General features: G+C 41.5%; 1 protein-coding gene across 19 annotated transcripts in view; it reads right to left on the bottom strand.

Annotated features, from left to right (window-relative positions):
- LOC122543331 (regulating synaptic membrane exocytosis protein 1-like) overlaps window positions 1–14,282 on the bottom strand; it is an 845,124-nt gene that overhangs the window by 179,353 nt on the left and 651,489 nt on the right. For 18 of the 19 annotated variants that reach the window (XM_043682010.1, XM_043682017.1, XM_043681864.1 and 15 more), the window contains 3 exons: window positions 8,753–8,815; window positions 1,607–1,666; window positions 720–823 (listed from right to left, as the gene is read on the bottom strand). In XM_043682010.1, the coding sequence (XP_043537945.1) occupies window positions 720–823; window positions 1,607–1,666; window positions 8,753–8,815 (227 nt within the window). Of the gene's footprint in view, window positions 1–719; window positions 824–1,606; window positions 1,667–8,752; window positions 8,816–13,379; window positions 14,116–14,282 lie in introns of those variants that run through there. The other variant, XM_043682036.1, reaches the window with a different exon arrangement.

Genomic DNA, 14,282 nt, shown 5'->3' with positions numbered 1-14,282 from the left:
ATTGTAAGCTAGCAAATTTAATGCTACAATTTAAGACAGGTAGATTTTTCATGATGCTGTAATTACTATTATTGATAAATAGAAAGCAGTTGATGGAGTAGCTTAGACAAAATACAAAAGAGTAATTTTTCAATGATCCAAAAGTTAGATAGAAATGTAAGCTTTGAAGGTCATATAAAGAATACAAAGAAATATTGACAAGTGAATGGGCATCAAGGTGGCAGATGGAGTATAGTCTGGAGACGTGTGAGGCCAATCAATTTTTTTGTAGCAAATAGAATAGAAGAATTTTTTTACAAGGTGTGAAACTTATTGATGTTCAGCGTGACCGGTGTCTGTTCATTTGATGAACTCAGGAAGTTTATCGGACAATGGCAGCAAATAGCATGTGCAAGAAGACTGAAGTACAAGAACAAATAAACCTTAATACAATTGCATCACACTTTGGTAACAGCATACAGAAGATTAGGTGCATAGGAAAGGTAATAAAGGCAACACAGAGATGTTTCCCTGGATTGATGCTGGGATGAGAGAGTTATGCTATGATTGGTGCTGGGATAAAGAGAGTTACGCTGTGATGAGGGACTGAGTAAATAGGTGATAACTCCTGTAGTTTTGAAAAAAAGAAACAGAATCCAAATGTTCCATCTGATGATGCTAAAGATGACCTCCATTACTAGACTACAAATATACAGCAATGGCACAGACAGTGTTACTACCTTGTTCGAGACCGTAGCTTTTAACTGGGACCTGTGGAAGCTGTCTACTCCTCCGACTAGACAGTGGCATTCCAGTGTGGACTGGACTTCCTTGTTGGTGGGATCTATGAACATAGAACAAGCATTACTAAACACCCCACTCAGTCCACCCATAGCTCTTAGATTTTCTAGATCCACAAAACATTCCCATCTTCCAAAAGGATACCCCATCTCTCCCACCAATTATTTATCAAGATGCACTAAACTTCTTTGGTCCCTTTGGTCACCTTCTTCGATAAAATAGTTTTCTTTCAGCTAAGCTTCGGAATATGACACAATTACCTTCTGCCACTGATTGATACCACCCTTTACACAGATGGCATTTCAGGTGATTTTCAGGAGACATCAAGACAATGCATGTTGTTGTAAGGCATGGTAGGACCTTCTTTCTCTGCACAATCATGAAGTTTTGCTGCAAGTAATTCTTAATTTACTGCAAGTAATTCTTAACTTCCCAGACATTTTCAGAAGGACAGCAAATTCTTCAACAATGCTGTCAGCGGTTGGTCTACAGCACCAAACATAACCCCCCCTTCCTCTCCCTGCGCCCCCCCCCCCTGATCTCACAAAGCACTTCCTCATTCAAAAAGCAGTTGGATCCTGGAACTTTCTCCCATGCTGAGGCTGAATTGAAAATCTCCAAACTGCAATTGCTCAGAAAGAGATTAACAACTCCAGAACTGTAGCAGCTCTGTGGACTTAAGATAAAGATCAGCCATGATTTCACTGAATTCTGAAACAAAAGGATGGATGGCCTCCTTCAGTTCCTATGATGCTATAATTCAGTACAGACTGAGTAAAGCAATTTCTTCTTCAAGCTGGCAAGGCGGCGACTTTCTTTGCATTACCTTGATGTTTGCTGCCCAGCTTTCCTGTCCCGGACTCCAGTGCGGCTTAGTTCTGGCATACTGTGATAAACAACACAGGAACACAGAATCAGGATCACCATCAGATACTTCTGGTTGGGCCACAAGTGGGAGAGGGTATGAGGAGTAAGGGGTCATTAACTAAAATAAGCCTGAAAGCTGCATTGAGAAATGAAAAAGATTCCAAAATGATCTAATTGTTCCAACTACTATAAAAATGTAAATGATTATTTCTACACAATTCTACCTAGTGCCACTTCCTGTATTGCACTCCCTCTGCACATCTCTATTCATTACGTCACCTGGTACAGCCACAAAATGATATCTTTGATACTGGTGGAGTTCAACTGAATGAAAACAGTTCTATTCATTCTATTTCTTACCGATTAATAAGGTAGATCCTATCAAAAATCCAAGTGAACCAAGATGCTCTTGACAAGAGGATAGAAAACATGACTCAATTCTCCCATGCTCAGATGGGTTTTTATAATGCTAACTGTCACGATCACCATTATATAATCCAGATTTATTAAGAAAATGCCAAAAAACCTGGATATCTGCATTACCAGTCCAGTGACCTGAGGAAAAAAATATTTCATCCAGAGGTTAGTAGAGATAGGAAAGACACTGCCTGAAAGGGTGGCGGAGGCAAGTACACTTGCAAAATTTAAAAAAACATCTGGACAAGGGCATAGGCTATGGATCAAGTGCAGTTAAACGGGATTAGTATAGTTTGTGTGTGTTGGTCAGGATATATTGGTGGAATGAAGGGCCTGTTTGTATGCTGTATGAGTCAACTATTTAGTCCTTTGAATCTGCTCTGCCAATAAGATCTTGGCTGATCATCCAGCTCAGTGCTCTGTTCCACTTTCTCCACATACCCTTTAATTCATTTGTCCCTAAGAACTACCTTAAAATCATTCTTGAAAAACTTTGAATGTTTTTGCCTCAACTACTTTGCATGGTTAGTTTTATGAAATCCACAAGCCAGTTAGCCTAACAACATTTTCATTCTTCATTTGCACAGTTAAGTTCATAGTGTTCGTTAAAGCTAAACAACATCTTGACAGAAATATTTTCATTCTTGTTTGCAAATTCATTGCCTTTCTGAAGTCTTGTCAAACCCCACAACACTATGAGGTACCCATCCCTCCAAATCAGATTCTTGAAATGGGAAGTCTCAAGAGGTAATTTTTAAGAAATGATTTAACTTTCATTCTAAGTCTAGTCTGTTCTTTAATTTAGCATTTAAATAAAATTTACTCTTATGATTGGGTGTAGTTTCTTTGCAGATTTAAAACTGGAACTTATAGGTACTCAGCTGAAGCTAATTAGTTAGACAACCTGTTTGATCCAATTAGGGACCAGGAAAGGATGGCTCCTTCAGTGCTAGCTTGCCGTATTGGACTGCTCCTTTGTTGTGTAACTGGAGCGTGGTTCCCTGATCAGACTGTCAAAATCATTTGGCAGAAGTCCTCATCACCAGAACTTTCCAACAAGCAACAAGACATTGTTTGGGTGGTGGCGAGAAGGGCACCACGTAGGAGATCCTTTGTGAACACCTGCACCACTGCACGCTGCCCTTGAAGCAGATACATGGGATTTGAAACTGTCACACGTCTCCTGCTGGAATGTACTTTTGCAAACAAAGTCTGGAGAAAGATGTAGTGGTTTTTGTTGAGGCTCTTCCTGAGCAGCTCCATGATGTGGGACTCTGTGCTCCCTGGGATGCACACCGAGATGCAGTTGTATAAGACTCTGGTACGGCCGCATCTGGAATATTGTGTGCAGTTTTGGTCGCCATACTATAGGAAGGATGTGGAGGCATTGGAACGGGTGCAGAGGAGGTTTACCAGGATGTTGCCTGGTATGGAAGGAAAATCGTATGAGGAAAGACTGAGGCACTTGGGGCTGTTTTCACTAGAGAAAAGAAGGTTTAGGGGTGACTTGATTGAGGTGTACAAGATGATTAGGGGGTTAGATAGGGTCGACAGTATGAACCTTTTCCCGCGTATTGAGTCGGGTATTACAAGGGGGCATAGCTTTAAATTAAGGGGGGGTAGATATAGGACTGATGTTAGGGGTAGGTTCTTCACTCAGCGAGTCGTTAGTTCATGGAATGCCCTGCCAGTAACAGTGGTGGACTCTCCCTCTTTATGGGCATTTAAGAGGGCATTGGATAGGTATATGGAGGATAGTGGGTTAGTGTAGTTTAGGTGGGCTTGGATCGGCGCAACATCGAGGGCCCAAGGGCCTGTACTGCGCTGTATTCTTCTATGTTCTATGTTCTATAAACGTTGACTGCACCTGGAGGACCATCAACTTGGTGAAAGACGCTCTTTGGTCTGCCCAAAATTTGTTGGTCTTCCACAACAAGAGGTTGACCTTGACCAAATGTTGCAGACTGGCACATTCCAAGGACTAGGATTATGTGTTGAATGACACTAAGGCTTGGGGCAGTTGCTGCCAACACGCAGTGGGGAAAGACCACTTCCGGAGATCTTCCGACTGAAGATAAATGGAGGTCTATTCAGGTATCAGACCCTCTTAGCGTCTCAAATAGATGTAAATAATAGTATTTTATCTAAAATAGAGGGTTTTTTTTTTAATAGAGTCTTGTTTGTTTGTTTACTTGATATGCAAATGTACAGAACCGAACTGCATTTGTGACAATGTATATATTCAGAGATTTTTTAAAGGAATAAATTATATTTTTGGAATAAAAATATTGAAGATAAAGGAGGTGACAATCTCCTATTGTTCGCTTTCCCTGCACAGGGGACCCAGGTTATTCCAATCGATATGTACAACCTGCATACCTTGGCCGCAAGCGACCTAACCTTCCTGAGAAGGTGCAAACAGCAAGAAGGCCTCAGCACTGATGCAGTGGATCCCTTTGGAAGGTGGAGCAGCAGTAGCAGGTCAAGGTGACTCTGAAGATGGATTCCAGTGGGAATGTCCTCCCCCCACCTAGAGTGTGCCAAACCTGCGAAATGGCAGCAGACCACAAAGTGACCGTTTGGAAGAATTGCAAACAGGAGGGCCACCTGACTAAGGAGTCCAAGAGCTGCAAATTATGTGTGGAAACAGGCCACCTATACAAGGCCTGCCCAAGAATGGGGATGCAACATATGCTCAGATGTCCAGGAGTGGCAATGCGAACTCTGGACACCCAAAGCTCAGTAAGGTGTCACCCCAGCAAGAACACTGAAATGAGGGACATCCAGAAGGAGTGACAGGGTGGAGAGGAGGAAAAGGTAGCTAATGCAGAGGCACAAAAACTGATTCAACCTCACCTGGTCAGATGGATTCAACTAAGGAGGAGGAAACAAAGGGGTTGGGACAGTATTGCAGACTGGCACATTCCAAGGTCCAGGACGACGTGCTGAGGGACACACGAAAGCTTGGGGCAGCTGCTGCTAAGTGCAATGGGGAATGATCACTATCTAAGGTCTTCCAGCTGAAGGTAAATAATGAACTGTTCAGTTATTGGACCTTTCTAGTGCCTCAATGCATGTAAATATAGTTTGAGTCAAACTCAAATATTTGTTTGTTCAATTGATATGCCACCTTACAGAATAGAGCTGAGTTTGTGACAAGAATATTTAAAGCTAATTTTTATGCATCAAATATATTTTTGAAACAAAAAGAGTTACCTGGATGTTGAGTGTCAGGAAGCAATCATATCCTGTAGGTTAGATACTTTAACTTTGGCCAGTGGTCATGGACAGATGGGTATGACTGCAAGTGAGGTAGGTAGAGGAAACCTGAATTTCGTATTGGAGAAGCCTCATCTCTTGACCTTGTCCAACAGGTATGAGATACTTGCTGCCTGTGTAGATGAGGAAAAGGACTATAGGGAGGATGTGCAAACTGGCCACTACACTTATAGAAGAGGCTATTCAAGTGAAGGGGAGGAAGAAGAAAAATGGTGCTGGTAGGAGATTCAATAATTAGGGCGAGAGATACCATTCTTAATAAGCAGGGCAGATGCATGTACAGTTATAGTATTTAAAAAACATTTGGACAGGTACATGAATTGAAAATATTTAGAGGGCTGTGGGTCAAACGCAGGAAAATGTGACTAGTTTAGTTTGGGAAAGTTGGGTTAACAAGAAGAGACAAAGAGTGTCCCCAGTAAACTGGGAAATCTGCTAATGGGTACAACAACTGAGGAACAGTGAAAGATGTTTAAACAAACATTTAATATGGTATAAAAAACAATTTACACCTGAGAGGGAAAAGCTGCACTTTACAGAAAAGAAACAGTCATGGATAACTAAAAGAAACAAGGGACAGCATAAAATTAGAAGGAAGGTCTTACAAAAGTGCAAAAGAAAACACAGATCCCACTGAATGGGAAAGCAAAGATCAGCAAAGGGCCACAGAGCCGCTTGCAAGAGCTACTAAAAGGGATTATGAAAGGAAACCTACCTGGGAAATCAAACCAATAAGAAGAAATCTTATAGTTACATGAAGGGAAAGTGGGTGGTCAGAAGCAATGTTGGCCCACTAGAGACTGAAAGTGGGGATGTTGTCAATGACTATGGGAAATGGCAGGCATACTGAATAATTACTTTGCCTCAGTATTTACAGTAGAAAAGAGGACAGCTAGGCGGAAGTGCCAAGGAAATTAATAGTGGATGAGGAACAAGTGCTAAGTAAAATTAACATAAGTAAAACATTGATAACGAGGAAATGAATGGAATTAAAGAATGACCTGGCACCTGATGGCTTTCTTCCAAGAGTGCTAAAGGAAATAGCAGAGCATATTGTAGACTCCATAACTTTAATCTTTCAATTTCTCTAGATACAGGAGTCACACTTTTAGTTTGGGAAAATTGCATGTCACACTGCTATTTTTTAAGAAGAGTGAGAGGAACAACATAACAACATCTGTAGTGGGAAAATTGTTGGGAGTTTATAATCAAGGATAGGGTAACTGAATGCAGAAATTTTTCAAATAATCAGAGAGAGCCATCATGGATTCATGACAAGTAGGCCATGCCTGGCAAACCTCATTGAATTTTTTTGAAGAGGTGACTTAGACAGTAGACAAGGGAATATCTGTAGGTATTGTTTATACGGACTTCCAGAGGCATTTGATAATGCCCCAGCATAACAGATTGCTAATGTATATATTTGAGTAATAATCGATCTCATGTAAAAGTTGACCCCCTATTTTTGGCCAAATAACCTGGAATTTTCAATATATCTCACATAAACGTTGACTCTAGTTCTTTAGGAGTCAGTGTTTCGGCCGTCACATTCCACTTCAGCTTTCCAGTCTGCCAGTTGTTCTGCTCCGCTTCCGGTCTTCCAGTCCACTGGCTGTTGTGTTCCATTCTGGGTTTTCAGAATTACCATAAATCATTTTGTTTTCCTTTATTCGTTTAGAGATCAGTTGGGCTTCTGCTAATGATACACTATGAATTTTGACGGTTATAAAATTCAGCACCTCAAAAGTAGTACCTATGTAATAGTCAACCCCATAAAGGTAATCTTAAAAAGTAGTCAAACAAATCTGACTATTACTTCAATATACTTGGTAGGTGGATGTCCACGGAACCGAGGACAAATTACTGACATGGCTGGGAAACTGGTTGAGTGCAGACGAGTAGGGATGCGGAAAATATGGATAATGGGTTGGTGCTCAAATTGGCAGGATGCAACCAACGGTGTCCCACAAGCATCTGTGTTAGGGCCTTAATTATTCACATTAATCATAGAATCACCACAGTGTGGAAATAGGCCATTCAGCTCAACAAATCCCCACCAACCTGCCAAAGAGTAATCCATCCAGATCAATCTCCCAACCCTATTATCTACATTTACCCCTGACAATTTAACATGGCTAATTCACCTAACCTGCACACCTTTGGACTATGGGAGGAAACTAGAGCACCTAGAGGAAACCCACACAGATACGGGGAGAATGTGCAAACTCCCCACAGACAGTCACCCGAAGCTGGATCTGAACCCATGTCCCTGGCACTGTGAGGCAGCAGTGTTAACCACTGAGCCACTATGCCATCCCTATTACTTGTTAACAACTAGACAATGATCATAGATTAGATTAAAGTTTATTAGGAAAGAATAGAAGTGGGCTGTACGGAGTTGGGAGACTATAACGTTGGAGGAACTGGGGCTAAAATCTCCAGAGGTAATCAGGTTGGTGACAGTCCTGGCAATAGTGGCTTGATATTCGAAGGTTGGATCATGGTCCAGGGGGAAGTAGGAAGAAGAAAGCAAAGTGCAGCAATTTAAGAAGGGGACAGGTCAGAGTGGGTGAGAGGAGCAGAGAAATTGAGACGATGATGTCACGCTGACAGTTTTCAGTGAAAGATCAAGGACAGGTAAGAGGTCAGGGGAAGGAGTCCAATTGGAGGGTTAGCACTGCTGCCTCACAGTATCAGGGACCCAGGTTCGATTCCAGCCTCAGGCGACTGTCTGTGTTGAGGTTGCACATTCTCCCAGTGTCTGTGTGTGTTTCCTCCAGGTGCTACGGTTTCCTCCCACAGTCCAAAGTTGTGCAGGTTAAGTGAATTGGCCATGCTAAATTGCCCATGCTGTTCAGGGATGTGTAGGTTAGGGGTAAATGTAGAGTAATTAGGTAGGGGAATGGGTTTGGGTGGGTTACTCTTCAGAGGGGTTTGTTGGGCCAAATGGCCTGTTTCCACACTGTAGGGTTTTTATGATACTAGAGTACAAGAGTACAGTGAACTCACAATTGCTGTGGCGCTGCTACTGCGGCTCCTGCAACTTCGCCACTGCCAATGACATCACTTTTGAGTCCTACACCTTGCCACTATCTGTGCCAGACCTACCAAAGAAGTCACTACATTCCAGTGCCATCACCCACCTCTATAAACCTCCATGCCACAGTAATCAGAAACTGTGCCTTAACCATACTCAAAGACTGAGTTTCCAGGAGCATCATCAGGGATTTGAGAATTTAACCACCTTGGGAGATGACGGTGAAGGATAGGAAATGGTGAGGGAGTGGCACTGCAGTGTTGAAGAGGATCTATGATGCAGACTAGCTGCTCTTCAAAGCTTTTCTTTGTTTTCAGTGGGAGAATGCATTCCAATAGTTATCTGTATCAGATTAATCAGACTCTGTCCTACCTTTCAGTTCCTGATGCAGTGCTTTTTCTACCCTGCTTGTGGTTACCAAACCTCTCGTAGGTCCTGAATGTGATCCAGAAAGCAAGGAAAGAACAGAGATACAGGGAGAAAACAAAATGAATGAACCATGAAATAAAAAGAACCAAATCTGTTGGAACTAAGATGTTTCAACTGGCAGCATAATAAAGAAGCAACGTGTTGGATACAATACCAGTCTAATATTTTAACTTTTTGTTTACAATCACATCTGTCATAAACCTATACATAACATGGAAAAGTAAATATGTCTTTATCAGGAAGGTAAGTTAAGACTGAACACTCACAGCCCACAGCTTCTTGCAATGGAAGGATACATCACAAATCTGGGCTCCAGTTCTGCTTGGCAGTGTGAATTACAATCTATATACAACCTTCTAGTTATTCATGTCATGAATCTACACCTGAAGTTATCAGTGTACTCCTTTACTGCATAAAGCTCTGTGGCAAGAGAGACTCAATCTTTGAACCTTCCCTTGTATAATCTCTAATTTACCATTAGGAATACAGTAAATTGAAATCGTCCAATTGTACATTCAAAGGTCACTTTCATAAAGCACGTGCCAAAACTCTCCATCGTTGACAATGAAAACAAAACTTCATAAAATTATTGCTCAAATTTAGGACAGGTATAGATGGGAAGAGGGCAAGTATGAAAGGAGCAGTTTTACTGATTAATATGGCGTGTTGTACAGAGAATTCTGCAGACTCACTTTGGAATCTTTTGTGTGAAGAATAATTAGTCTCAGTTTGAAATATTGTATTGATGCAGAATTTTAAAATTCCTTCCACTGAAATAACTTTATAATCGTTGGCTTCCTTCATATATTAATAAGACCCTTTCATTTAAGTCAAGTTAAACAGAATTATTAGCTGCCCAGTACATTTCAGTTGCTGTGTGTCTGGTTTTCACCTGATAGAAACCCACAGCTGTAGGTGAAATTGGAAGCTCACGGTGTTGGGGAACGGAGTCAGGCTTGCACTACTTTGCAATGCACCACTTCCAGCAAAAGCACAAAAGTTAGTTACTGTTTTGACCTGGTATGTGCGCTATTCTGGCACATCAATCTGTTAGCAGAATTATTAGGAGAAAGAGCAAAACTGCCTTAAATTGTTTCAAAAAATGAGCTCCATACATAATTTTAAAAATTGCAACAAATGGAAAATTAGTCAAATAATTCATGTGCACAATCCTAGTCACTTTAAAACCAATTCTAAATCAATATTGAGATCTGTTTTGCGGAAATGGTGAGTGTCCATCTAACGGACAAAAGGTAAGAGGGGATAGAATCTGTAATAAAATGTATGATATAGACCTGTAATATAAATGTGTTATGATTGTATTCCTGAGCCATGCTGAATGGTAATCCTATGCTTGATTTTTGGCCTATACAGAGGTAGTTAATCTCAGGTGAATACCACCAGAAACAACGAGTTGGCATCAGAGTTCACTTGGTCTCAGAAATGAAAAACAGATGCTTTTTAATATCTACAATATAAAGCAAAAGGGATTTAAAATATTCAGCCTTATTTACCAAATGGTAGTGGCTCATATGTAAGTTCTGAATGTCAGGCAACAGCAGGCTCCTATCAGGAACCAATGGAGCACTCTCTGCTCCTCAGCTAACAATTGAGAGGTTCCTCAAGGCAGTGGAGGCTTAGATATTACATTTGGGGCCTACCAGAGTGCTCTGTCTGAACTCACAACCAAAGTTACAGACTGGAGTTGCATCTGATTTCAAGTCCCTGCCTGTTAGATTGGTCCAAATGCACCAAAGCATCTGACTAAAATGACAATTTGACCCTCAAGATATAACTGAAACTGAATCTAAAGGTGTAAAGAAGGCTTTTGCTAATTTTCAGCAAGTGGCCTCAAAACCTGCTTTAAAACTAGTTCAAGTTTAGCCCTGCAGAATGTTCCCAGCATTTTAACTGTGCAGTAACTTGACTTCGACAAGAGGCAAGGGTTAAATTTCTGTTTTCGTGAGAGAGAGAGAGAGAGCAATCACTGCTTATAGAAATATCTGAAAATGTGTTGCTGGAAAAACGCAGTAGGTCAGGCAGCATCCAAGGAACAGGAGAATCGACGTTTCGGGCATAAGCCCTTCTTCAGGAATGAAGAAAGTGTGTCCAGCAGGCTAAGATAAAAGGTAGGGAGGAGGGACTTGGGGGAGGGGCGTTGGAAATGCGATAGGTGGAGGGAGGTCAAGGTGAGGGTGATAGGCCGGAGTGGGGTGGGGGCGGAGAGGTCAGGAAGAAGATTGCAGGTTAGGAAGGCGGTGCTGAGTTGGAGGGATTTGACTGAGACAAGGTGGGGGGAGGGGAAATGAGGAAACTGGAGAAATCTGAGTTCATGTGGTTGGAGGGTTTCCAGGCAGAAGATGAGGCGCTCTTCCTCCAACCATCGTGTTGCCATGGTCTGGCGATGGAGGAGTCCAAGGACCTGCATGTCCTTGGTGGAGTGGGAGGGGGAGTTAAAGTGTTGGGCTATGGGGTGGTTGGGTTGGTTGGTTGGACCAACCAACCCAACACTCTCCGCCCCACCCCATTCCGACCTATCACCCTCACCTTGACCTCCCTCCACCTATCCCATTTCCAACACCCCTCCCCCAAGTCCCTCCTCCCTACCTTTTATCTCAGCCTGCTGGACACACTTTCCTCATTCCTGAAAAAGGGCTTATGCCCGAAACGTCGATTCTGCTGTTCCTTGGATGCTGCCTGACCTGCTGCGCTTTTCCAGCAACACATTTTCAGCTCTGATCTCCAGCATCTGCAGCCCTCACTTTCTCCTTGTAGAAATGTCTCCAAAGTAACTAACTACCTTCCAAGATAAGTAATACATGTATTTACATTGGGCTTTCTAAATCAGAAAAATAGCCATTAAAGGTGCTAAATGAAGGATGGAAATGTGAAGTACTGATTCAAACCACTTCCTTTGTATTCTTTCAAAATGGTCCAGACATCTACCGTCACCAGGCAGGACTTAATCTTGTGAAGTAGATCCCTGTCCTTTCCTGATCCTAACTGATTTATATTTTCTAATCAAAGAAAATCAGTTCTGTCCATGTGAACCAGAAAGATCCCTCTGTCCTCTGTTACAGGAACTTTCAAATATGGATTTCTAATTCTTTGATACTTTTGGTTAAAAAAAGAAATCATAAGTCTCTCCAATTGTGCAAATGATATTCTAAAAGTCTTGTTCTTAGGTTTTCTTAAATTTTCCAACAAACTTTTTCTGAAGCTTAGAAAATGGAACATTCTAATAGTTGCAGGAAAAGGCAATGCTGTTTCCTGTGCAGATTAACAATATAATTAGCTACAGATCACCCCACAGTAATTACAGGCAAAACCAGATGAGTGGTTATTTGACTCCAGTTTCCACCATTCCTTCATCACAGCTCGAGATGTGGAAAAGGTTGTGATCCATTGGAGACAATCAATTTCTCTAGAAGTATACTGTTGTTGTTCAATTTACAACTTTTAATGTCTTAGCAGATAAAGTTGCCATGAGAAATAAATCTTATTTGAGAGAAGCAGGAAAAAGATAGGACAAGAGTGTTTAAAAAGAAATAACAAAGGCATTTTTATAATGCTGAGTAATGATAATTAATAGAAATGGAATTATATATTTGGACACTATTCACATTCTACATCCTCATGAACAAGCCTTGACAGAAGGGAATTCAAACCATTGCGTTAGATTTAGTAAGGAAATTGAATAAATTTATGGGTGCATTGATAGTGAGATGTTCGCCACGCATACTTCAACGTGAAAATCTTAATCCTACATCCCTCCCAGGCATCACTGAACTAGGAGGTCCTTGTCGTAACTGATTAATTTTCTGAATTTTCTGAAAGGGATAGCAAAAGATTTTTAAACAATGCTTATTCAATTAAGATGTGGCACTTGGGATAGCAATTTATGATGTGCAATTCAGAATGCCCTTATTATTTGAATAATTGCCTTTATTCCATGGTATTTAAGTCTGGAATAAGGTGGTTCATGGTTTTTGAAATTTGCCTCATTACTTTCTGCCTCACTTGACTGAAGGCTGCAGTCAGTGCTGCAGCTCCTGTTCAGGACAACTGGTTTTCTTGGTGCCTTTTCACTAAAACCAAACTCACTCAAAGAAAATCACAGTCAAGTTCAAAGCTACATTTAGGCAATATCCATTTGTGCACTCTTTACAACAGTAGCCACCAGACAATGACCAGAAATAGGATCCTGTCTGATTATATCCTTTTCTAATTCAAGAGCACAGGAACGCAGGGCAATTACAATGTCCTTTTGCTAACAGTTACTTCAGCAGGTAATTCCCCAGACCCTGATGTTATCTATCACAGATTACTGAGAGAGGCAAAATAGGAGATTGCTGGGCCTAGCCACTTGAGAGGTTTTGGATGACTGGCAAGTAGCTCTGTTCCTCTGTTCACGAAGGGAAATATGCATAATTCAGACATTATCGATCAATGAGTCTTACACTGGCAGTTGGGAAGGATTCTTAGAGATAGGAAATACATGCATTCGGCCTAATTAAGGACAGGCAGCATGGCTTTGTGCAGTACAGTCATGTCTTAATAACTTGCTTACCTTTGGATTAATTGTGGGTCTTTTCGCTGAGTTGGTAGGTTTGTTGGCAGACCTTTTATCACCTTCTTAGGTGACATCATCAGTGCTCTATTGCCTTCTGTGAGCGCAGCTGTACTGTTGAATTTATGTGGTTTTGTTTGAGCCATTTCTGGTTGGTGTTGGTTCCAGTTTTCCACTGCAGAGTTTGTATATCAGGTCTAGATCAATGTGTTTGTTTATGGAGTTTGAGGATGAATACCATGCTTCCCTGAATTCCCTTGCTGTTCTTTGTTTAGCCTGCCAGTCCCACCAGGCAGGTGGGACTAGTTCAGTTGTGTTGTGCCTGTCAAACTCATGGCTCTTGTTGTCAGTATGTATGGATACCAGGAGAGTTGGTCGTATTGCTTAGTTGTTCATTGCGTACATGGATGCGGGTCGTTAGCTGTCTGCCTGTTTATCTTATGTAGTGCTTGGTGCAGTCACTGCATAGGATTCTGTAAATTACATTCATCCTGATAGTGGGTAACGGGTTCTTTATTCTGGTGAACCGTTGTCTGAGTCTGGCTGTCAGTGTGCGTGCTGTCAAGATCCCTAGTGGTTGGAGCAGTCAAATTGTTAGTTCCAAAATGTTTTTAATGCATGGGAGAGTAGCCAGTGTGTTAGTGCTCATCTTATTGGTGTTGTTTGTCTGCTAAGAGAGGGCATGAAAAATCTTTGGCGGATAGGATCAAGGATAACCCAAAGGCATTTTATGCGTATGAGAAACATGAGAATGATGAGAATGAGGGTATGTCCGATCAAGGACAGTAGTGGGAGACTGTGTATTGAGTCGGAAGAGATAGGAGAGGTCTTGAATGAGTACTTTTCTTCAGTATTTACGAACGAGAGGGACCGTATTGTTGAAGAGGAGAGTGTGAAACAGAC

The sequence above is a fragment of the Chiloscyllium plagiosum genome, chromosome 3 (assembly GCF_004010195.1).
Source record: "Chiloscyllium plagiosum isolate BGI_BamShark_2017 chromosome 3, ASM401019v2, whole genome shotgun sequence".
NCBI classification, from domain to species: domain Eukaryota; kingdom Metazoa; phylum Chordata; class Chondrichthyes; order Orectolobiformes; family Hemiscylliidae; genus Chiloscyllium; species Chiloscyllium plagiosum.
This window is presented reverse-complemented; position numbering and strand designations above follow the sequence as displayed.